The sequence below is a fragment of the Natrix helvetica genome, assembly GCF_964273705.1.
Source record: "Natrix helvetica genome assembly, chromosome: 11".
Taxonomy (NCBI): Eukaryota; Metazoa; Chordata; class Lepidosauria; order Squamata; family Natricidae; genus Natrix; species Natrix helvetica.
Window position 1 is genome coordinate 13465755 of NC_138562.1, and position 24485 is coordinate 13490239.

The following is a 24485-nucleotide window of genomic DNA, read 5'->3' on the forward strand; positions in this document are numbered from 1 at the left end:
CCAGGCTTCAAAATAGATGTGACGAATTCAACCCCCTGGTTTGAGATTAGCATAGAGGCAGGTAGAGACTGATGCAGCCTTCACACATAAGACAAACATCTCTTGTTAAGTGGCCCTGCTTTTATACTTGCTTATAAATCTGGGCTTTTGTAGAAAGCGCTCTGCATATTGTTACCGTACTGGATCTCTTTGGCAATTGTTTGATCACCCTTTTGTGCTGCCTTCCTTCCTTTTAAAAGATTGCTGCAATCTTTCACTGTTTAATGTTTTCCCCAGAAGTCTTTGCAAACACAGAGATCAGACAGCCTCCTTCCAAAGTGTAGGGTAGTTGCATTAAGAGCTGGCGAAAGCTACTTTATAATCACTCTTTCTCACAACCCTCCCCCTTGCCTTGAATGCCTCGTCCTGAAAGGTGCATTGCCCTTGGTTCCTCCCTAGCAGAAAGATTCTCATCGGTTCACCCCTTTAACTCCAGCCACTCTTGCAGAGAACTTCCCTGTCTCTTCTGCCCCGAGTCTGATACCAAAGGGTACGTGTGTGTGCCAGTCTGTGTAAATGCATGTGAAGGCAGCCTACAGAGCTGGCATGCAGAGTTGCCTTTGCACAGATGGGGGAGAAGAACAGCCTGGGCATTAGCAGCTGGCCCGAGGAGATGGGGAGTAGAACGATTTCGCCAGAGCCAGCATAAGATCATCCGAATGGCTCCCAGTGGAGGACAAATGCACTGAAGCCCTTCTGACAATGTTTTCCTGCCTCGATGGCAACACACGAAAAGCCACCTGCTTTGCAGATCCATCTGATGGAACGGTGGTTGAGGGAATATGCCAGGGGGAGATTCAAGACCGAACGAGAGAATTTTAAGCCAGCCCAGGGATGACGATATGCTGGATTCTAAACCCAATGCGCCCTGCCAATTTGTCACTTCGTTTTCTGCCTTCCACATTAATATATTCGTTTTTTCGGTGACAGCACCAGTAGTTGGAAACAGCCTCCAAAGCTGCCCCCCCCCTCACCCTCTTGGTTGGTTTTCCGGAAAACTTGAATAATTTTGGACAACCTTTGCTTGAATCTCTGCTCGATTCTCCATCTTGCTTTTTGTTTCTTGTTTCGTTTGTTTTGTTCTGGTGGTTTTTGCGTCCTTATGTTTGTAGAAAACCACAAGGATGACATTGGAAAAGCTGCAGAGGGATGGTTAGCAAAACACAAATTGCATGAAAGAGTTTGAAAGAAATTCAAGATTGTTGTGCCTTGACTTTCTTCGGTATCGGAAGGAAGGGTGGCCAAACGCCATCGAGCTTTCAAGTTTCTGCTGACTGTTTTTTCTTTAAATTATAAAATAAATGTTATTTGTTAATCGTATTTATATAACTCTCCGTCTCACCCATATTGTAAAATTCTAGTATTTCACATAGAGTCTGTTTCCTTTTTGAACTTTTTGAAAGGCTGACTTGTTTTTATATGGAAGCTGATGTGTTACCATCGGTTTGATTAGTGTTAACCTTACCACAAATCTTTTAATTGTTGTTTGTAGATAGCAGATAGAATTATTTATTGGCCAAGTGTGATTGGACACACAAGGAATTTGTCTTTGGTTCATATGCTCTCAGTGTACATAAAAAGAAAAGATACATTCATCAAGAACCATAAGGTACAACACTTAATGATTGTCATAGGGTACAAATAAGCAATCAAATCATACTAGGAAACAGTCAGTATAAAACGTAAGGATACAAGCAACAAAGTTACAGTCGTGTAGTCATAAGTGGGAGGAGATAGGAATGATGAGGAGATGAATAATAATAGTAATATAGACTTAGTGAATAGTTTGACAGTGTTGAGGGAATTATTTGTTTAGCAGAGTGAAGACGTCTGGGAGAAAACTGTCCTTGTGTCTAGTTGTTCTGGTGTGCAGTGTCCTATAGTGTCGTTTTGAGGGTAGGAGTTGAAACAATTTATGTCCAGGATGCGAGGGGTCTGTAGATATTTTCACAGCCCTCTTTTTGACTCGTGCAGTGTCCAGGTCCTCAATGGAAGGCAGGTTGGTAGCCATTGTTTTTTCTGCAGCTCTAACTATCCTCTGAAGTCTGTGTCCTGTATGTGTCCTTTAGATTTGTGTCCTGTAAGCCACTAAAAGCCACTGGATCGCAACGGGGCAGAAGTTAAATAGATAAAACAATTTTGGCATGAAACACACCACGGATGACAATTTAATTCATCGGAGCTCCAGAGGTGTGGTTGGTCTTCCTGTTTTGAAGCTTGATGCTCCTCAACTTCACTGATTCTAGACGAGGAACATTTGAAGGAGAAGAGTTGAGGGTCTTTCTCTCTCTCTCTTGTGTGCGGAGACACGCTTTGCTGTGTGAGTCCCCATCTGAAGTTTCAAAATGCTTCACTCTCTTGGCAGTGGAGAAAGGTTGTCAGAGCTACAAGAAAGCAGCTTGATTGACTCTTTGGGGCAAGGAAGCTTTTAATTCCCTACCCATGGCTCAGCTTGTTTGCTGTGGTTTGCATTATCTGGAACCCTGGCCTGTCAATGGACTTTGATATTTCTGAACATGTTTGTGTCTCTGAACTTTTTTTTTTGCAAAAAGTAAGTTCTGGTGCTTGTTTGTTGATGTAATGGTGTGTGGGAAGGACCTTGGGAGACTGGGTAAAGAGACCCTGCCTAGGGAGCAGTCAGATAAAGGACAGCATAGCCCTCACTGGATAGCGGTCAGGGCAATGGGCTCAGAAGAGACCCTCTCTAGTTTCTTGGGCTGCATAGGGTGGGGGAAGAATTGTACTTTCAGGCTTTCAAGATTCTGTCAATGTAGCTTTACAACAAAGTTGAATTAACTCATCTAATTGTGATTCCTATCTGGTTTACCCCACGAGGCTGACAGCTGCTCAGAAAACTTTTGAGTTTGCCGTCTACTTTGTTTTTGTGTTTCTTTGATTAAAGATTTACGACTCCAACAAATACCTTGAATTTGTATCAGAAGTTGGCAGCCTTGAAGAATGATGTCTTTTCCTTTGAGTTGTTGTAGAAAATAACAGGGGTTCCAGTTTGAAGGAATCAATAGGATCAGCCAAAATTAGGGGGATAATATTTCCTACCAGATACCTCTGAAGTAGGATGTGGAGGTGACTATGTTTTGTCCACAAACACATGGCGGCTGCACAGTTAATCATCATTGGTAGATTTTCCCTTGTGAAACAGTTCCCTTTTTTTAACTCTTATCTAAAGGTGCACTTTCACGTCTGATACATGAAAAGAACTTAGAATAACTTTATTGTCACTTTGAATGTACACTAATCGGCATGCCTTAAAATGAAATGTTGCATACAGCTCTCAAAGGATCGATGTATAAGGGGCTTTCATGGTTGCGTGTTTGATAAGAACGAGAAGAAAGTCCTTTGTTTACACCAGGGGTGTCCAACCTTGGCAACTTTGAGACTTGTGGACTTGTGGACTTGTGGACTTGTGGACTGTTGGGGAAATCCTGGAAGTGGAAGTCTTAAAGTTGCCAAGGTTGGGAAGATCTGGTCTACACCAACCATGCACCTTCAAATAGGAGGAAATTCCTGACCAGCCTAGAATCTGTCTACATGTGAAGGAGCCTTATGTGTAGCAGTTAGGTCAAAACGCAGGACAGAGATATGTCAATTATGGCAACACAGCCACCAGTTGTATAGCTTCAACACCAAGTACAACCAGCCATGGTGTAGCCTCCAAGCTCAGAAAACAGTGGCCCCCAATCTTTTGGGTGTCAGGGACCAGTTCCATGGAAAGAGCTTTTTTGTGGAGTGTGTGTGTGTCTGTCTGTGTGTGTGTGTGTGGTTTTGTGTACTGCCTTCATCCCATGCGTGCACGGATGGGGCTTCACTTGCTTGTTCATCCCTGTTCCTTGTGCGCCATGGACCAGTGCCAATCCTCCGCCGTAGGGTTAAGCCCCTGCCTTAAATAATGAGAGTAGTGAGAGAAAGCTGCACTGGAATTAAACTAGAATGGAATTCCATGTTGTGATGGAATGCCAGTCTGACTGAAAAAAACAAGAGAAAGACAAGTCATTATATATATAAAAAATAATTAAGTTCCTTGAGTCTTGAGAAAATAGCACAAGAAAAGGTTTGTGCTAGGTATAAGATAAAGGAGAAAAGAAAATTGTGATAGACTTTCAGTTGTGATAGACTCCCTTAAGATACTTTCTAAGAGTCTTATTTTGTACATTTAGGGCTGAGAGATAAGCATGCAAGAGAAGAGCACCTTCCATCTGAAGGAAGACAATCACCTGTGTTAAACAGACCCATCTTTGATTGGAACAAAAAACAATCCCAGTTGTGACATCTCTCTTTCTGGGAATGTGCGGTTGAATTTAAACTTGCGACTGATGTCACACTGGGCTGAGCTCTGGCAACCGCTGCTGAGTTCTTGCTAGCGAATGTGACATGGCGCATGTAAATTGGAGGCACGCAAGGACCTTCCTTTTGCTTGCCAAACATCAGTCAGTGTGGTTCCTGCGTGAGTTGGCACTAATCCGTTCACCAGCCACACGGTGCGTGAACAAACATGGGCCTTGACTTCTGTCAATTCCGAGAAGGCGTTCGCCGGAGCCCTCTAGTTGGCTAACCTTACATTGTGGCAGTCAATTCCGTGAGTCAATATACTTAACCCTTCGTTTCTTTTGCGGGTCTTGTACCGGCATCGTTTCCATACTTAATAGCAAAGTGATTCCAACACTGAATGCTTGCAAAGGGAAAAACGAGAGGAGGGCTGGGTCTCTCCTACAACCCTCGTTTTTTTGTCGCTTTGCATTCTTTCAACAGACTTGGGGCCCAGCATCTGATCTCCTTGTTTTTTTTTCTCTCTCTCTCATTCTTGGGTTAGCACAGCTGTAGCCATGACAGCATCTTAGAAAAATGGGCTAGGCTGCCAAAAATCCAGTTTCATAAACTGGAGGCTGCAGGATTTTAGAAAAGAAAGAAAGGAAGAGCATTTTCCTGCTGAGACTCTTGAGTGCTTTGATTGCCAAGCCATCCAGCAAGAACAAGGAGGAGGGCATGTCAGAGGTTGTGGGTTTTCGGCATGAAGTCTCCAGCTTGACTATTCAGCAGGGATTACAATGCCAGAACAATAACCGAGCCAGGTTGGCGAGGCCAATTCCCCCTGGGTTGGTTGTATCCTCTCTTGATTATTTTTGCAAATAACTCAAGGCGGTGAACGCATCCAGCATCCCTCCCTCCTCCTATTTTCCCCACAACAACAACAACAACAACCCCAGAAGGTGTGTGGGGCCGAGGGAGAGAAAGAGAGAGGGACTGGCCCAAGCTCACTCATCTGGGGTTTCTTGACTAAGGTGGGACCTGAACTCTTCTTCTGCTTTCTAGCCTGGTGTCTTAACCACTAGACCAGACTGCTTTGAGATCAAACTGGTTCTCCTTCAGATAATGTGCTTCTCCATGGGAGATGCATGTTTTTCTTCATTGTACTGTGCTTGTATTTCCCCCCCCTGAAAATTGTAATTAATTGTACTGTGCTTGCATTTTTTCCCAAAAGTGTTAATGGTTGGCCAGGACTGTTTTAAACATTACTAGCTTGGAACCAAAGCATAGCCTGGACCTTCACAATCTTGTATGCCCTGCTTGTGATTATTTTGGGAGGAGCTGCAGCCCTTTTTCATTAATTGTCTCATTGGAGTGGCATGGATGTCTTCACCTATGGAGTGAGCATGTGTAGGGATTTGGAATTGTCCTAGGAAGGGACTGAAAAGTTGTCCGGTGCATCGATGCCTCTAGGAGATGTAGACATTTGGGCTTCAAGTAACACAACTCTGTGGTTCATTCTTGCCTGTTCAAATAGAATGCAACATGAGTAATAATACACAACTCGATTGGGGCATGAACTGGTGGTGGTTCTGCTTTGAATTTTGCTAGTAGTCCTTGTTAAAAGCTACCTTCCTCTTCTCTCAAGACCTTGTCCTTGAGATATCACACGTAGGCTGGGAAATAGGTGAGCAGTGCCCTACTCTGTGCCCAGAATGAATGAGAGATAGATGGGGTGTTTTTTTTTAGAACTACAGATTATTTCTGGGCAGATCAACAGCGTAACAGAGTTGGAAGGGACCTTGGAGGTCTTCTAGTCTGACCATCCACTGAAGCAGGAAACCCTATACCAGGGGTGTCAAACTCAGGGGTTGGATCCGGCCCATGGGATATTTAGATCTGGCATGGGGGACTGCCCTGGAAACAGCGAAAGACTGGCCCATGGTGGTTCTGCCAGTGAAAACAGACCTCAGGAGGGCCACACACGGCCCTCCTGAGCTCTGTTTTTCCTGCCGGAGGGTTGCAGGAGGCTGTAGCAGCCGAAAACTGAGCTTAGGAGCCTGTTTTCTCTGGCAGAATGCTTGGGCCCCCAGAGGCACCCTTGACACAAGGTCAAACACAACTAATGCAGCCCTCAATGACATCGAGTTTGACACCCCTGTCCGATACCATTTCTCTCTGCTTCCTCCTGCTTTTCTAGTCTCAGCCCATTTTTCTGTTCCATTTTGCAGGTTTTGGCCATTTCCTCTTGAGGATCTTTAGTCTGTATTGTTTATATGGATTCCTCTCCAGATCTCTTTATCTCTTAGCTTCTCCTTGCTCGTCTGCTTTGATTCCTTTTTTTTCTTCTTCCTCTGCTCCCTTATCTCCTTCTTCTTTGTTCCTGTCCACTCCAGCTTGGGCATATCTTACCCTTTTATAAACTGATCTGTTTCTGCCTTTTTCGTACAGTTGATGCTTCTCCCCCAAGAAAGTTGAATGTTTGGGAACATTCTGAGACGTCATAGGGGCTCGATCAGCAGGCGAGATGTAGCTGGTATAAAGACTGCATCTTGATTTTTGTTTATTATGTTTCAAGATAAAAGGAGTTGGGATCTTTTTCTTCCAGGACCTGATCTGTGGGATTTAATAGGGCTGGGGTGTTTTGAGGTGAAGGAGCGAGAGAAAAGGTCTTATTGCCAATATAGCTTCCAAGGCGAAACAGCTGTCACATCTTCTTAGTCAACACATACTGTTCCTTGCTGGATATTTCTTCATGTCGAACTTGATTTTGATCTAGCCAAGCAATACAGAATGCCTTGCTGTGTGTCCTCTTGGGAGCCACTTTCAGAGCCTAATACACTGTAACTCTAAAGTTGCCTTTCCTACACGAACAATGGAATTTTGTAAAGAGTGTATAAACAAACCACCCAATGAAGAATCAGGGCTGTACATTAAGTTGCAGTTCATAAGATTTATTGCTCAGGCCTGTACACAAGAATCTGGCCAACTAAAGTTCAGTGTTAAATTGGTTCCAGATAAGAGTCAAGGGAATTCAAGAGAGATTGAATTTAGACTGTTTGTGGCAATGTATTGTTGTTGTTGTTAGTTGTGAAGTTGTGTCCAACCCATCGCAACCCCATAGATAACGTTCCTCCAGGCCTTCCTGTCCTCTGGAGTCCTTTTAAGCTCACACCTACTGCTTTGGTGACTCCATCCAGCCACCTCATTCTCTGTCGTCCCTTTCTTCTTTTGCCCTCAATCTTTCCCATCCTTAGGCTCTTCTCCAGGGAGTCCTTTCTTCTCATTAGGTGGCCAAAGTCTTTGAGTTTCCTCTTCAGGATCTGGCCTTCTGAAGAGCAGTCAGGGTTGATCTCCTCTAGGACTGATCGGTTTGATCTCCTTGCAGTCCATGGGACTCGCAGGAGTCTTCTCCAGCACCAGAGTTCAAAGGCCTCAATTCTTTGGCACTCAGCCTTTCTTATGGTCCAACTTTCACAGCCATACATTGCAAATGGGAAAACCATAGCCTAGTAACTGCATTACATGTGTAGAAAGAAGGAATTTGTAGATCCCAGAATTGAATTCACACTTCATCCCTGTAGTCTTTATGTAAATGTAAAAGGGCGCCATTTGTGTTTGTAATTTTGACTGCTGTTTCCAAAGCAAGGTAGGATGTAACTGGAGATGTGATCATTGATAAGAAACAATGAGAACATGTGCACGTAGGTCCATTAAGGTGGAAGCAAATAAGAACAGGAAACCTTCCATCAGATTTTCATTGGGTGGGAGGGTGGGAAGCTTTCCATTAAAATGACCTCCTCCACTTTGGTGAAGTATAATGTATTTCAGTAGGTGTAAGTTATAGAAGCTGTTCTGAACCGACTTCTGTTTATGAAAATTAGCTTTGGCAGGTACAATGCACAATCTGTTGTGATCAAGTATTTCCTTTCTTTTGAGATATGTCCTTAACTTTTCTTAACTTAACTTTATATGGATCCTCAATGTATTCATAACCACTTGCACCCATCAAATGCTTAGCAATGCTTTCTGAGTTAGGTGGGCCTTCCATTGTTCTCTTTTTAAAATTTTTTATTTTTATTTTTGAATAAACACAAACAAACAAGACACAACAAACACCATAAAAACATATTCCATTACAAATTATAAAAAGTGTGTCAATTGGTTACAAGGAACTTTCGTGCATCCCTTCCACAATCATCACCTAAAATCCATATCAAATTATATATTTTACAACAAATGCATCACTTTCTAGAAAAATATGGGCATTGACCAAAGGAACAAATGCCTGTCCTTGTTTCAAATGGGCAAAATTTCCCATAAGAATTGTCGTTTTTCTTCATCCCAGCATGAATGCCAGGAGCGGGAGAAGAGTGGTTGCTTTCTTTGTGTAATGTATTTATTTCCCATGATTTATCTCCCACTTTAATTGCAGGTGCTAAATACAACCATCAGTGAGACAGATTAGCCTGAGAAATGCAAACCGTAAACTTTGGCACATTTCCCCCAAAATGGTGTAGGAGTTTGGATGCTCCATTTAACTTCGATTAATGGTCCCCTCATTTCTGCTTTGGAGATAGCTGCCACATATGCCTTCCCTTGTTCAGGGTTGTAATGAATCCCACCCAATGCAAGCATGGGGAACTTGGAGGACCTCCTAGTTCATGCTCTCCCTCTTTTCCCCCCTCCATCTTCTAGAACTGCAAGAAGAACACACCAATAAACAACATGTAGGAGAAGAAGAGACAGAGCCTAGGGGTGGGTGAAATCAAGGAAGGAATTAGCCTAGAATCATTATGCTCCCACTAATGGCCAAAGTCCAACCCCTCTTGAATTCCATTGATTTTTATCTAGTGCCAATGTAGTTCTCGGTGTTAGTTGACTAAATTCTTGTGCAGAGGCATGAGTAATAAATCAACACAGGAACTTAATGTGTGCTTCCTATTCTTTGTTCCTCACACAGCTTGCTTCTTTGTGGTCTGACACATCATTTCTGTGATGCAGTGGCTAGAATGCAGCATCGTAGGCTAATTCTACCCACAGTGTGAAGTTCGATTCTGATGGGGCTCAACGTTGTTCCGTCCTTCCAAAGTTGGTAAAATGAGGACCCAAATTGTTGGGGGCAATATGCTGACCCAGAAAGTACCGTAAAGCACTAGGGGGCAGCATGTAAGTCTAAGCGCTATTGCTGCTTCTCAACTCTTAATGACCTCCAGATTTGGGAGGACTCAACTCCGCAATACCCAGCCAAACTGAAAGACACGCGGTCCTAAAGCTTGCAATGTGAATTTGGCCTGCTGGTGTAGCCAATTCTTGTGAAGCTGTCCTCAAAGGAGAGCAGGGCCGAAATGCAAGTTGTAGACAAGCAAGGAAATCACCCAGCTGGTAGAATTCACTACCTACATCAGTGATGGCAAACCTTTTTCGCCTTGGATGCCAAAAGCACGCGTGCCCACCCCATAATTTAATGCTCCTCCTATGCCGTGCCCCCTGCGTATGTGTCTCTCCTGCTGCTCCGCGCATGTGTGCATGGCTTTCTTGGAGCCTGGGGAGGGCGAAACAGTGTGGCTGACTTGTAATGATTCATTTGGAACTGTTTTATGTCTGCCTTGAACCAAAAAGTCTCACCGATGTATGTATTTTGCCAGAGGTCCGGCTTACAGACTTACTTATGAGAAAAAATAAGGAAGGGGAGAAGAGAGGGAAAAAAAAAAAGCAAGCGTAGACGCTGTTCTCTGTATTATAGCTCTTAAAAACAATCAGCCAGGGGGAAAAAACAAAGAGCAGATTGTATGATGTGGTTACAACTTGTTGCCCGTTGAAGAGGGAAACGGGTGGTGGAATGCTGTTAACTGCGCCACAGCTTTGCATATTGATTTCTGTAGCCGCCATTTTGTCAAGTGCCTCTGGGCAGCGTACATCGTAAAACTATAAAAATGATTCAAATGTTGCAAAGTAAAATATATTTGGCACTTCGAAAAACAGCTGCTTTGGAATTCAATACAGCCGGACTCAAGGATCCAGGCCCGGGCGCACAATCTAGTCTTCATGTGTTTATGAAAGGCCAAGAAGTTTGGAATCATTCTGACATCCAAAGAGAGGATATTTCTGAAAGAAGAGACTACTGCAGAGAAGGCACATCTCCTGGTTCCCGCCAGCCAACATTTCTTGGCTGCAGCATCCAATCTGGGTCAATCCCCGTGACCAGAAGTTTAGTTTTCTGAGCTTTCGGACTCATGATGGACTCCAGCACGAGTCCGAAACCTTTGAAAACTACCAAACCTCTGATCCCTTTGAAGACTAAATCTTTGATCCCACACCAGGAGCCGTGGTGGCGCAAGGGTTAGAGTGCAGTACTGCAGGCTACTTCTGCTGCCTGCCTGCTGCCTGCAATTTGGCAATTCAGATCTCACCAGCTCAAGGTTGATTCAGCCTTCCATCCTTCCGAGGTGTGTAAAATGAGGACGCAGATTGTTGGGGGCAATAGACTCTATAAACCACTTAGAGAGGGCTACAAAGCACTGTGAAGTGGTATATAAGTCTAAGTGCTATTGCTCTTCCTTCCTTCCTTCCTTCCTTCCTTCCTTCCTTCCTTCCTTCCTTCCTTCCTTCCTTCCTTCCTCCCTCCCTCCCTCCCTCCCTCCCTCCCTCCCTCCTTCCTTCCTTCCTGTTAGAGTGCAGTACTGCAGGCTACTTCTGCTGACTGCTGACTGCTTGCAATTTGGCAGTTCGAATCTCCCCAGGCTCAAAGTTGACTCAGCCTTCCATCCTTCCGAGGTGGTTAAAGTGAAGATCCATATTGTTGGGGGCAAAATGCTGACTCTGTAAATGGCTTAGAGAGGGGTGCAAAGCGGTATATAAATCTAACTGCTATTGCTAGTGCTATCCTGGTGACCGACCCAGATTAGATCCTGCAACATTATCCTGGCACATGTATATTTGCCTTCAATTCTTGGCTGATGGGATCCCACAGCATGCCCGGTCTACCTGTCTGAATTGGATGGATAGAAACGAATGGGAGAAGACTTTCTCTGAAGTAATCCTTAGGGATTACCTTAATCTCATTACCAATGACACAATCTGAACCCTCTGCTGTTACAGGCAGCAAATGATTTTGGTGTTCCCCATGGCTTTCATTGGGTTGTGATGCCCTGAAACAACCACATTGGTGGTGACCCATGGTTAAGCTCTGATTAACTTCCCTTGATGATTTTTTTTGTCCTAACCGGTTTAGCAATTCCAAATTCCCAACAAACGACGTGTGTAACCATCTCTGTTTTCTTCCGTTCCTTTCAGACCGAAAACTACTCGTTTGATTCCAACTATGTGAACAGCCGAGCTCATTTAATAAAAAGGTAGGTGGGGCATTGGGTGCATTTTTGGGGCATCAAAGTCCAATTGTTTAATTCATTCCTATCGGCTTCTTATTTTCTAGGCAAAATCTGCTCACTTGGTTTGAGGATGGGGTGGTGATGGTGGCAGAGGAGACAGCTTCCTCAAAGTAAAAAAAGTAAAAAAAATTGACATCTTAGTAAAATCCTCCCTGCTTTTGGCTTTTAAAGGCAAACTCAACCCAACCCAACCCAACCCAATCCCAAACTCACTCTTGAGCGATGCTTCCCTCGTACATAGGAGCGGTGTACAAACATAAACATTATTGTAAAGTTTATTTCTCTGCACAAAACCATCAAATGAAAGTGTTGGAACTGGAGAATTCTCTCTGCTTTGGAGGACGAGAGATGGGAAACAAGGCATTCCTAATGGATTGATCCCACACCTATTTTTTTTTAAAAAAGAACTGTTTGAATGCCAAGGAAAAATGACATTTGTACTATGACATGTCTCCATCTACTATTCTTCTTGAACTCAACTATTTCCTCTTCTTTCAAAGAATGTGTTTATTGCTCAGTTTCTTTCAAGCGTAAACGAGAAAATGAATGGGGTTCCTTGGGGATGTGTTGATAATAATAATTACTAACATCTCACTAGTCATTATCTCTAGCATTGGAACGAGAGTTCAATCTGATTCTTTCCTCCTTGTATCCATCCAATACCTCCACTTCCAAGATCCTTAAATAAAGTTCTGGAAAAATTGGATTTATTGGCTTGGTATCTGCTTCTTCAGCCACCAACCTCACCATGACTTAAAAGGGCTGGAAATCTTTTGACCCTAAAGGAACTTGTGTTCTTATGTGCCTCAGCACCGTGGCTGTGAAGAATGTGGCTTAGACCCAAAAGGTGCTTTTCCAGGAGGCAACTGGATTTTCTTGTGTCCTTTTCTTTTGAAGACGTTTCACTTCTCATCCAAGAAGCTTCTTCAGCTCCAACTGTATGGTGGGAAATGGAAGGATTGATACTCATTGCAGGCAGCTGGTCCTTTGCATCCTTTTAGGGGGTTGCTGAGGCCAATTGGAGGTCTATCTGTGTCCTGGTTCCTGTAGTGTCCAATTTTTCCTCTGGAAATCCATCCCTACTCCCACACTATTCAAAGGGTGTCCATCCCAAATTGTATAGCTAAAAGTCTGTAGAGATTCTCAGTCATCCAGGTCATGGTTGTCCCAAAGGTCCCAACAATGTGGCTTAGAGTCCAGCAATCAGGATGACCACGGAACTCTGAACGTCCTAGTCTAAAATTGGTGGTGGTGTAAAAGGGTTTTGGGTGTGTGTGGGTTTGCTTCACCAGACCAATACTAAGTTGTTATATCTGAAAGAGATCTCATCGTCTTCTATCCGTTTGGTGGGATGAGCAAAGATTCTTTTGCGCAACCAAGCGAATGAATGGTCCATGTGTGCAAAGAGCATGAAGAGTGTAAGAAGCTTGCTCTCTGCTTGAAGTTTCCTTCCTCCTTGACTTTTTAATGCCTTCTAAGCTTGGATTTCTTTAAACGCGTCACATTTTACTTTAATTCTAATCTGGCTTTCTGGGCTGAATCATAATCATTCCATCAACTGATACATTTTTTTGAAGACGCTTTGAGGTGTCACCCTGCTGCTTGCTTTCAATTCCAGGCTGGAGGTAGCAAATGGATTTCTTTCTGAAACCCCGAGGCACTTCCCAGGTCGCTTTCATCATTTCTTTATTTTATCCCATCTTTCTTTTACTTAAATTCAGTTTGCCAACCTGGGTTGTACGTTTTCCGGGCTCTCCTTTAAATGTGCTTGCAGTTGCCCACTGAGGTCGGTGGTTTTGAGGGAGCGAGTGAGAAGGAATGGCCAAGGTCCAAGTGTCAACGTAAATCTTCCGAGTTTTTATCTTGGAAACAGCAGAAGACTCCTCGCTGTTTTTGGTTACAACATACTTTGGAATCTTTCTCAATTTAATCTCGGTTGTCACAGGAAATCTTCCATTTAATTCACACAGTAGGGGGCGGCTCTAACCCATATGCCCGTACACGAAAAGGGAATAAGCATGGGTTTGCCGCGATTTTAAATTTGCATGGTTGAATTACGCACTGTTTATATTCTTGTCCCATCTGGCAAAAATGTGTTAGATTATAACTCCCGTAGATTCTGAGGGAGGGAGGGGTAGCTGAAGTGTATGAGATTTGTCAGAATTTCAGCAATCCGCCAATGTTTTAGTGCATCTTGTTCTTATACTTGTTGCTGGGGTTTAGCGTATCTTTATTTTTAGGAAGTAGAAACCTGGGTGCAGATGAAGGGAAGTAGAGATACAAATAACTAGGAACGAGGAACGTTCCAGATGCCAGTAGATGTGTTGTTGCTCCTGCAAGCTATCTTAGTTGGAGTCAACAAACCACCAGAAAACATTTTCACTCGCACGGTGCCATGTGCTTCCTTCGGCCGTCCTGTCTGGCAAGCATAAAAGGATACCATTCACGGAAAGACTCTGTCCCTGTGGCTCAGGGGAGGTGGAGACTGTGGGTCACATATTCCTTAGATGTTCCTTTTATACGGAGATTAGGAAAAACCATCTTATGCCGATAACTGCTTGGTATCCAGACCGTCCTGACACTACCTATCTCCAGTGGCTGCTTAAGGAGGAACAGTCCATAATTACAGTGCAAGTGGCCAGATTCTGCGCAGCAGCAGTACTGGGGATACGTCGCAAACACATGTCTTCTCCACAATAGCGATGTTGTATAACAATTGTGGCAAACCTTAGTCGTTTCCCTTTCAGTGTCGAACCTACAACAGGCCACACAGTTTAGGGATGGTAGCTATCTTACAATCAGACCATGTATAATTGACACTTTTATTATAGATTTTACTTATTTATTATTTTACACTAGAGGTTTTAAATGTATATATGTATATATATACTGAGTGATTTTATTTGTTCTGGTTGCTGGTCTAAGACTGTAATAATCAATTGTTGTGTTTTTGTAAAACTAGGAACGTTGATTGTCATTTCCAAGCATAGCTCCTCGGATCTTCCACATTATTTATTCCTTTCCACATCTTCTATTCTGACAAATGGCACTCTCTCTTCTGTGCCCCATCTTAGTAATTACAGGTAGTTTTTTTTATTTATGGCCGGTCGCTTAGCCACCATTTATGACGAAGCCTGAAAATGGGACTTTTGACCCAAATTCAAGTTTTTAATATCTACCCGTCCCCCTGCAGGCAGGTAAAGTGAGGCATGCGGCAACCCATTTTATGACTGTCATGACTTACAACTGAAATTGTGGGCTCAATTACAGTCATAAATTGAGGACTGCCTGTATTTAGAGGCTAAGCTTTCTTGTCTACCAGAAGGATTGCATTCAAGAACTAAACGACACAGGTCAAGTTGGCTTCAAGGTCTGACGGCAAGGAACATTTGGTGGAAGCAACGGTGGTAAGATTTGTGCGGTTCTTGGTGCCCTCTAAACTTGGTTATTTTCTTGCAGACATTTCACGCTAGCTCTGATGTTACCCAGTTGGATAATAAAACATTGGCAAGATAACAACCAAGCTCAGAGAGCGCCAAGGCCAGTTCAAGTCTGAGCTACAAATATTCTCTTCTGTTGGTTAAGATCCTCTGAACGATTATTTTAATGCAAGAATTGGAGCTACGGTATAGAATCTTGAAAACTGCGTCAAGGATCCCCAGACCCCATTTATGAACAAGTTCTTTAAGGTGGAGTCTCATTAAGTATTTTGACTCTTTATTTCCCAGAATATTTTGGCAATCTGGGGTGAGTTGCCGTTTCTGAGATAAGGTATTCATGAACTTCTCTTCTACCGGTTGACAGTGGATTGCTAACATTTCTCCTGATAGTTTCCAAGCCTTTTTCCCAAGCCTTTCATATTCGATACAAGGAAAAATGTTTTGTTTTAGCTTTAAAATAGGAGATTAAGAGCAAACATGATTGACAGAGCCAGTGGGGCGATGCATGGATGTGTATGTGTTGGATTGTGAGGGTTGTGGCCTGCCAGCAGACAGCAGAGCTGGCAGCAGATTCGGACAGTGAGGAGGGTTGGGGAGGAACATGGGCCAGTCCTGGAGTCTGGGGAAGGCTCTGATGAGGGCTCTATGTCGGAGGCAGAAAGGGGGCCAGAGCCGTATGCCAGTTATCAGCTGCCTTCAGAGTCAGACATCAGTGAGGCACAAGAACAGCTGGAGCCTGTTCCCAGTGTGCGCATGTGCAGAGTTGCCAGACGAAGGGAACAGCTAAAGAACAGGGGTCGACTTGGGAGTAAGGCCACAGGTGGACAATGAATCACACCTCCCAGAGGAAATAAAAGAGGAGCAAAAGGGGAGTGGAGTTTGCAGGAGACAATTACTTCACTTAATTGGTTCATGTCTCTCCGAGGCTCCTTGCCAAGTTCTGCAAATATCTGCCTGGCAGCTCTCCAAGCCAGATAAGGTCTGTGACTGTAAATCCTCCCTTGAAAGACTTTGCTGGATGTGAATGAGCAGAATTCACAGTCAATTAATAAAAGGGTTTTTTGTCGGGACAGGGAGTTTGCTTCAGGCTCTCGGGAAGCCTCGGTCAGAACAGTGAGTGTGTGTTTGGTGCCTGGCTCTGACTCTGATTTATTTTAAAGGCACTGCCCGTTCAGAAAAAGAATGAAACTGTTAACTTGATTAATTGGCGGAAAATTTGAAATCTATCAGAATTGGTTTTTGTCATCAATTTGTTCGAACTGATGAATTAGTTCAAATGCGGCAGTCTTAATTAGCATTGCAGTAACTACTTTTCCTTCTCTTCCCCAGCACTCCTATTAGGTTGCGTTGGTCATTTGGGAGGAATTATTGTTAATGGGTTGGTGGGATTCATTCTGCTCTTTCAGAAGATCTGATTATCCTCCTGGCTAAAAAAATCCCATGCGTGTTTAGAGTATGACGGTTGCAAGTAGGAGATGAGAAGTAGCATCCATTCCGAAGGAAGTGTTTGTAAATAGGATAGTTCATCATCTTTAACCACGGTGGTAATTGCTAGTAGGGGAAAATTGCCTCCTGTGTTGTCTTTTTTCTTGCATTCCAATAAAGATTTCTTCCAGGAGGAAAACTATATTCATGGTTTTCTCCACCGGAGCCATCATGATGGGAAATGGACAGTGAAAACGATGTCGGCTCAGATCTGAGGGTGGCGGGGAACTCTCTAAGCGGAGAAAAATCTGAGTATACTTTGAGAAAAATGAGCTCGGAGTGCAAAGAATTGATTTCTCTCCTTGTGGGAGGATTCTGCTTCTAGAAGACACACGTGAACTGAACAAACAAGACTGGATTACAGTCATAGACTGAAAAAAATGTATCGCCCGGATCTGCAAAAGTTGAAGTAAGGTACGTTCCCTGTTGGAACTCAACTCTCCGAGGGTAGTTCAGTTTAAGAACAAGGAAAGAAAAATCAAAAGTTCAACAGAACAAAGCATCCAGAAATGGAAAAGACATCAGGGAGCTGGAAGTTAGGCTAAAGCCAGGAAGCAAACAGTTGTACATCTTGTTCTAGCATTGTCCAACAAACTCATCTGAATGTTGATATATTGCTTCATTGGGTATAGCTTACATGTTTCCTTCGGAACAGTTATTTCAAAACCGAATGCTTCTTAACTCAGACTTTCCAATGATACTGATAATTCAGAAATGCCTATTGCCACACCTGTGCCCTGGCCCAAGAGAAGATCACAAAGCCTGCATGGGGTTTGCAGAGAAGAGTTACTAACATCCAATGGTGGGATTCAACTAATGTAGAGTAGAGTAGAGTAGAGTAGAGTAGAGTAGAGTAGAGTAGAGTAGAGTAGAATTCTTTATTGGCCAATTGTGATTAGACACACAAGGAATTTATCTTTGGTGCATATGCTCTCAGTGTACATAAAGAAAATAAATAAATATATTCATCATGAATCATAAGGTACAACACTTAATGATAGTCATAGTGTACAAATAAGCAATCAAATCATACTAGGAAACAATATACATCGTAAGGATACAAACAACAAAGTTAGAGTCATACAGTCATAAATGGGAGGATATGGGTGAAAGGAACAATGAGAAGACTAATAGTATTAGTAATGTAGCCTTAATGAATAGTTTGACAGCGTTGAGGGAATTATTTGTTTATCAGGAGTTCGGGGGAAAAACGTTCTTGTGTCTTCTTGTCTTGGTGTGCAGTGTCCTATAGTGTCATTTTCAGTGTAGGAGTTGAAACAATTTATGTCCAGGATGGGAGGGGTCTGTAAGTATTTTCACGGCCCTCTTTTTGACTCGTGCAGTATACAGGTCCTCAATGGAAGGCAGATAGGCAGTCATTGTTTTTTCTGCAGTTCTAATTATCCTCTGAAGTCTGTATCTGTCTTGTTGGGTTGCAGAACCAAACCAGACACTTATCGAGGTGCAGATGACAGATTCAACATTCAGTTTGCCTGAACTGGCAAGAACTGGCTGAATCACACCCCTGCTAACATCTGAGAATGCCACGAGCAGTTACTGATGATTACAGTAGAAACCCATTACAACTCTTTTTCCTGAGGATCACACCAAAATATATTTTGTGGGGTTGTCCAGTCCTGGGCTCTAGACTATACACCTACTACCTTTTCTCTGAAATGACCCTGGGGAGAAAGCTGGGATCCTCAGGTGATTTCCCCATTTTCTAAAGAGACTTTCATAAGCTTCTTCACAATCTTTTTGTACTTCTTCCCATCTCCAAAGACAGTTTGAAGGTAGGCTGGTATAAGAAAGGGTTTCTCTTGCCCAGTTCTGTCCGACTCTAGGGATTGGTGCTTATCTCAATTTCTTGGCCAAGGGAGTCAGTATTGTCCAAAGAAACCTCCATGGTTAGGTGGCTAGCAGGACTATATGCCGAAGTGCAAGGAATGCTGTTACCTTCCCACCAAAGTGGTACCTATTCATCTACTCGCATTTGCATGCTTTCAAACTGCTGTGTTGACAGGAGCTGGGGCAAGGATGGAAGCTCACCCCATCACACGGTATTTGGGTCTCGGACTGCCAACCTTCCGATCAGCAAGACCAGCATTTTAACTGCTAGGTCGGCACACCTCCTCTTTAGGCTGATATAGAGGGGGCAGATATAAGCGCATCTAGATCTCTTCCGTGGAATAATTAAGTAGTGACATGCAGGGTTTATTTTTTTCATGCAAGAGCGACATCAATAGAGGTTGTTGTTGATCCTTGACATGCTGCTAAAGGATGTTAGTTGATACAGTTGGAAGAGAGCATCAAATTTAAGGTGCTGAAGGACTCAGTTAACAAAATGACAGAGTCTTCCAGATCAGGGATGTCAAACTCGATTTCATTGAGGGCTACATCAGGCTTGTGTTTGACCTCGGGAGGGGGGTAGGTGTGGCCAGGGTGGGCATGGCCAGCTTTATACCACTTGTGTCGGGGGTGCCTATGGTGGCCCAAGTGCTCTGCTAGTGAAAACAGGCTTCCAAGCTCAGTTTCTCGGCTACCACAGCCTCCTGCAACCCTCTGCCAGCGCAAACAGATCACGCAGCCCTCCCGAGCTCTGTTTTGCTAGCAGAAGCACTGTAGGCCAGTCCTTTGCTGTTTCCAGGGTGGCCCTATGGGCCTGATCTAAGTACTCTGTGGGCCAGATCCGGCCTCTAGGCCTTGAGTTTGAGACCCCTGTTCTAAAACCCAGCATTTCTAGTGTTTGAGCTGCCACAGAACCGGAGTGGACCTCACTTGATGCTCTGGAGAACCGATGCCTACTCTGTGCAGGGTGGATCAGTGGGCCTGTGGAACGACAAGTTCCTTTCAGTCTCTAAGTACCTTTCCTTAGATATTAAGGGATAAAACCAAGAGAAAGAGAAAGGATAAGAATGTCAGCAAAGGGAGATTGCCGAAGTATTATTCTAATGAGTGTCACCCAAACGATGTAGTCTGAAATGTCAGCTATTAATCCTCTGGTGTGTTTTTAATCCAGCAAAAATACACACCCACCCCACTCTTTCTGGAGAGGAGTGATTGCTGCCTTAGCGTTACGGTATGGCATCTTAAAACTTTTTACTCCTTAATCTGTTTAGTCTTTTCTGAATTGATTTCTTACCAGCTTTCCATAGCGTATGCATGCTGGATAAATCTTAGACTTAAAGGGATTTGGCAAAGATGTCTTTACTTTAAAAGGTCACGTTTGAAGATGTTCAGGCTTGGTGCATGTGGTGTGTCTTCAGAAGCTTCCCTTCCCTTCTCTTCATTTCCCTTCACTTCCTCTCTATCTTCTCTTCTCTCCTCTCTTCTCCTCTCTTCTCCCCTCCCCTCCCCTCCTCTTCTCTCCCCTCCCCTCCCCTCCTCTTCTTTTCTTTTCTTCTCTTTTTTCTTTACTTTTCTTCTTTTCTTTTCTTTTTTCTTTTCTTCCCTTCTTTTCTTCTTTTCTTTTCGTTTCTTTTCTCCTCTCCTCTCCTCTTCTTCTCTTCTCTTCTCTTTTTTCTCTTCTTCTTTTCTTTTTTCTTTTCTTTTCTTTTTTCTTCTCTTCTCTTCTCCTTTTCTACTCTCCTCTTCTTCTCTTTTTTCTTTTCTCTTCTTTTCTCTTTTTTCTTCTCTTCTCTTCTCTTCTCTTCTCTTCTTTTCTCCTCTCCTCTCCCCTCCCCTCCCCTCCCCCTTCCTTCCCTTCTCTCAATTTTGGCTCCAGCAGGACACCCCATCCTGATGGCTTAGGTGGAGATCTAACTTGGGCTTTGCATCGGGTTGTCTATCTGAAATCTTGCCTTTAATGTCTGACTCCTTTCCAAGGTTCAGCTGCCACCATGGCCAATCAGACTCTTCCCCAGGTGCATGCAAGCACATAATTTCTGGCTGATTAGCTGCCGCCTTATTGGAAGAAGAGTTCGCTAATTAGCAACTCTGATGGCAGCTAATTGGAACTGTAAGGTTAGCAAGCCGTTTCCTCTCGGTCACATGACCAGTAAGAGATTTGACTTTGATCTAAGTCAGAGAACTGTGATAAGCACCTTAGAATTCATTTTTTTTTGCTGTCTGATGGGGTGCAGTTGTGGTGTTGATGGCTGGGTTCGCACAAGACAAAAACGGAAATTTGGTTCGAATTGAACTCAAGGCTTGATAGCGATAGCAGTAGCGCTTAGACTTATATACAGCTTATTCTATTCTATTCTATTCTATTCTATTCTATTCTATTCTATTCTATTCTAAACAATCTCATTGTCCTCACTCTGTTCTACAAGCAAGTATACTCTCAGGTTGATCTGGTTTATTATCTTTTCTTAAAAACCTTCTGGGTTTGTCTCCAGTTCCAGCTGCCACCCTGTACACTGCAGGGGAAGATCAGTGAGCAGAGTGTGGCTGAACTGGAAACAGTCTCTTGCGACAGCCTGTTTCTCCCAGGGGGAAGCTCGAAGTGTTGCAAAACCTGCCCCAGGCTTTGAATCCCCTCCAGGTAGAAACTGGGGAGGAAAGGTGTGATTGCGTTTCTCCGATTCGGCTCTGCAGAGCAAAAAATAACTCACCTTTTTCCACCCAGCAGCTCGACATTCAAAGATTTGGAGGGGAACAGCTTGAAGGACAGCGGGCACGAAGAGAGTGACCAGACGGATAGCGAACATGATGCTCAGCGGGGCCTCTACTGTGACACAGCTGTTAATGATGTTTTGAATACCAGTGTCACCTCCATGGGGTCTCAGGTGCCCGAACAAGGTAGGTTGCATCCATTTTGCAAATGCTGGGCATGGTAGGGTAGAACCTGCTAGTCCAAAGGAACATGGTCTGGTTGGTGAATTATGTTGAGGTCCGCTAGCAGAGCTGGCAGCAGATTCGGACAGTGAGGAGGTAGAGGAGGAACATGGGCCAGTCCTGGAGTCTGGGGAAGCCTCTGATGAGGGCTCTGTGTCGGAGGCAGAGAGGGGGCCAGAGCCGTCTGCCAGTTATCAGCTGCCTTCGAAGTCAGACATCAGTGAGGCAGATGAATAGCTGGAGCCTGTTCCCAGTGTGCGCATGCGCAGAGTTGCCAGAGGAAGGGAACAGCTAAAGAACAGGGCTCGACTTGGGAGTACGGTCACAGGTGGACAATGAATGGCTCCTCCCAGAGGAAATAAAAGAGGAGCGAAAGGGGAGTGGAGTTTGCAGGAGACAATTAGTTTGCCTAATTGGCTCATGACTCTCGGAGACTCCTTGCCAAGTTTTGCAGATATTGGCTTGGCAGCTCTCTCAGCCAGATAAGGCCTGTATCCGTAAATCCTCCCTTAAAAGACTTTGCTGGATGTGAATGAGCAGAATTCACAGTCCATTAATAAAAGGGTTTTTTGTCGGGACCAAGAGTTTGCTTCAAGCTCTTGGGAAGCCTAGGTCAGAACAAGTTCCTACGTCGTCTTCCATCCGATGCTCCTTTCTTAGAACGTTGAGGAACATCTCAACTGCTCAGGAAGGAAGAACCAGCAATGAACGTTAACGAAACAGCAACATCCATGAGGAAGGGAAGGGAAGTGTAGGTGAGAACAATCCATTTCGGATCACTATAGTAAACAAGAATGTCAGGAGAGGGCAGATGGTGGCCTAAGCAGATTTGGAAGCTGTCCTAGAAATGGAGACAATGAGTTGGCCAAAACTGTAAAGCTAAACAGGTTCAGGAAAGGAATGGCTCTTTAAGCTGTGTTGAGCTTCAAATTCCAGTCTAATGTTTTTTCTGACCTGTCTTTCAAGATCAATGTGGCGAAAACATAAAACTGTGGGCTATCGTTTATGCCTCAGAAAACTGAAAGCTTCTAAAGTCAACCTTTTCCCCAGAGGAATTTATGGGAGGTATTGAAATCGCCTTTCTTTTGATTGGGTGTTTTATTCACCATGTAAAAAGAAAAGAAAAAGAAAAGAAGGAAATCGGTACCTCATAACAAATGTGACAGTGGTTTGCATAGTGACTCCAAGATTGTAAAAACATTGATTACTACAGGGAGAAGATTAGATGCCTCCTGCCTGTGTTTCTTGGCAGTGCAGAAAATATTGCAGGTGTAACTGTGATGCTAGGATCATATTCTGGGAAGAGCTCCTACGTTCTTGGATGATATTTCTCCATGCTCTATCTTCTCCATTCTCTTAGAACAGTGATGGCAAACCTTTGCGTGGAAACATCGTACACACATGCGTGCTCTCAGGGCTGTGCTCGGAAAAGCCGAACTTCCGGGTTGTAGCGCATATGCAAGCCCAATGATCAGCTGGCCAGCGCAAATGTACACACCAGTTTTCGGCACTGCTGTGTGCGCAAAGGACAGCTAATTGCCGCGTGCACATGCATGCCAGAATCCCAGAAGACAAACAGACAAGGCCGTGCATGCCGGGCGACATAACTTCATGTGCCACTTTGGGCATGCATGCCATAGATTTCCCATCATGGTGTTAGAATGCCTAATTTTTTCCCAAGTGGCTGAGCTCAGAATTAAGTCCCTCAAACCTTTTGGATGAGCAGCACCAGGTTCATATTGCTAGCATTCATTTAAAATTGGGGGGCTTTGTGGCTTCTGACTCAGACACAATCTCTTGAAAGCCCTGGGTGCGATGCTTGATCCACGATGTTGCTCTAACCGGCTGCAATTTATTTATTTTTTCTGTTCTTGGAAATGAAGTCTTAGAGGGCTAATTTTCACCTTTTGTACTGCTATTCCCCCTTTGCCATTCAAGGTCATTTGAAAACTTCAGTCCCCCACCCCCCCTTGGCTGTTACAACTTTAGATCCCAGAGCACACAGTTCTGCAAAGGCGGCAAAGTGCATGTAAATATACATTTAGAGATAAACATACCCAGGTTTTTCAGGCATACTGTATTTAAGATGCACTCACCCCCCCAAAAGAGGCTGAAAATTTGGGTGTGTCTTATACTCCGAATGTAGCCCCGCCCATCCGCCGGCCCACACCCTTCAGCCTCCCTTCAGTCCTCTTCCTGGTGGCAGAGATTGCCACAGACAATGGCGTGTGTTTTTGGGCTCTGCGCCTCGCCTTTTCAACCTCCAAATGCTCCGTTTGAGACCCGTTCAAGGCTGCTGAGATGCCAGAGCACATCGCCGTCGATCACTGCCCCTGCGCATTGCGTTTTTGGCCTCTGCGCATTGCGTTTTAGGCCTCTGCACATCCTGGTTTTGGCCTCTGCAAACCATGTTTTCGTGCGGCGATATGCTTTGGCAATCATCGCAGCCTTGAATGGGTCTCAAACGGAGCATTTGGAGGGTGAAAACGTAAGGCACGGAGCCCGAAGTGGCAACTCGGAACAGCTGCTGCCTTGTCTCACCGCTTCTACATTTCGCCTGCTTTACTAACTGGACCTCCCTCCGATGATCAGCTGTGCTTTAGAAGCTACGAGGCAGTTTTTTGCGGGTGCACGCTCGCTCACAACCAGCGAACATATGTGTTGAAGCTGACCAGGCTAAGGATGCTAGCCAGAGGAATACCTGGTAGACAGAATTCCCCCCCCCCCCATTTTCCTCCCCAAAAACTAAGGTGCGTCTTATACTCTGGAGCATCTTATACTCTGAAAAATACGGTACATATACATTGGAATACATGTGTCACACATGCATAGGGCAGGACATGGGGGCCAGTAAATACAACTTGCAGTATTTGTTTGTGTGTTGCTGGCTACACCTTCCCTTCAGCTAGATTCTATCTGACGGTTGGAAAAAATGGGGGAAGTGATCTCTTTATTTATGAGGTTTATCTCTCTATTTAGGAGGTTTAACTCCTGCCTTAAGCTTTCCAGGCTGGTCTATTACACAGGTAGAGTTGTGAATTGGCTGAGACAATCTACTAATTGAGTTACCACAGCTAGAGTCAAAATG

At 44.1% G+C, this 24485-nt stretch overlaps 1 protein-coding gene across 2 annotated transcripts in view; it reads left to right on the forward strand.

Annotated features, from left to right (window-relative positions):
• PCDH19 (protocadherin 19) overlaps positions 1 to 24485 on the forward strand; it is a 122892-nt gene that overhangs the window by 54075 nt on the left and 44332 nt on the right. The window contains exons 3-4 of one of the 2 annotated variants that reach the window (XM_081963868.1): positions 11599 to 11657; positions 21189 to 21361. In XM_081963868.1, coding sequence (XP_081819994.1) covers positions 11599 to 11657; positions 21189 to 21361 — 232 coding nt within the window. The remainder of the gene's footprint in view (positions 1 to 11598; positions 11658 to 21188; positions 21362 to 24485) is intronic. The other variant, XM_081963869.1, reaches the window with a different exon arrangement.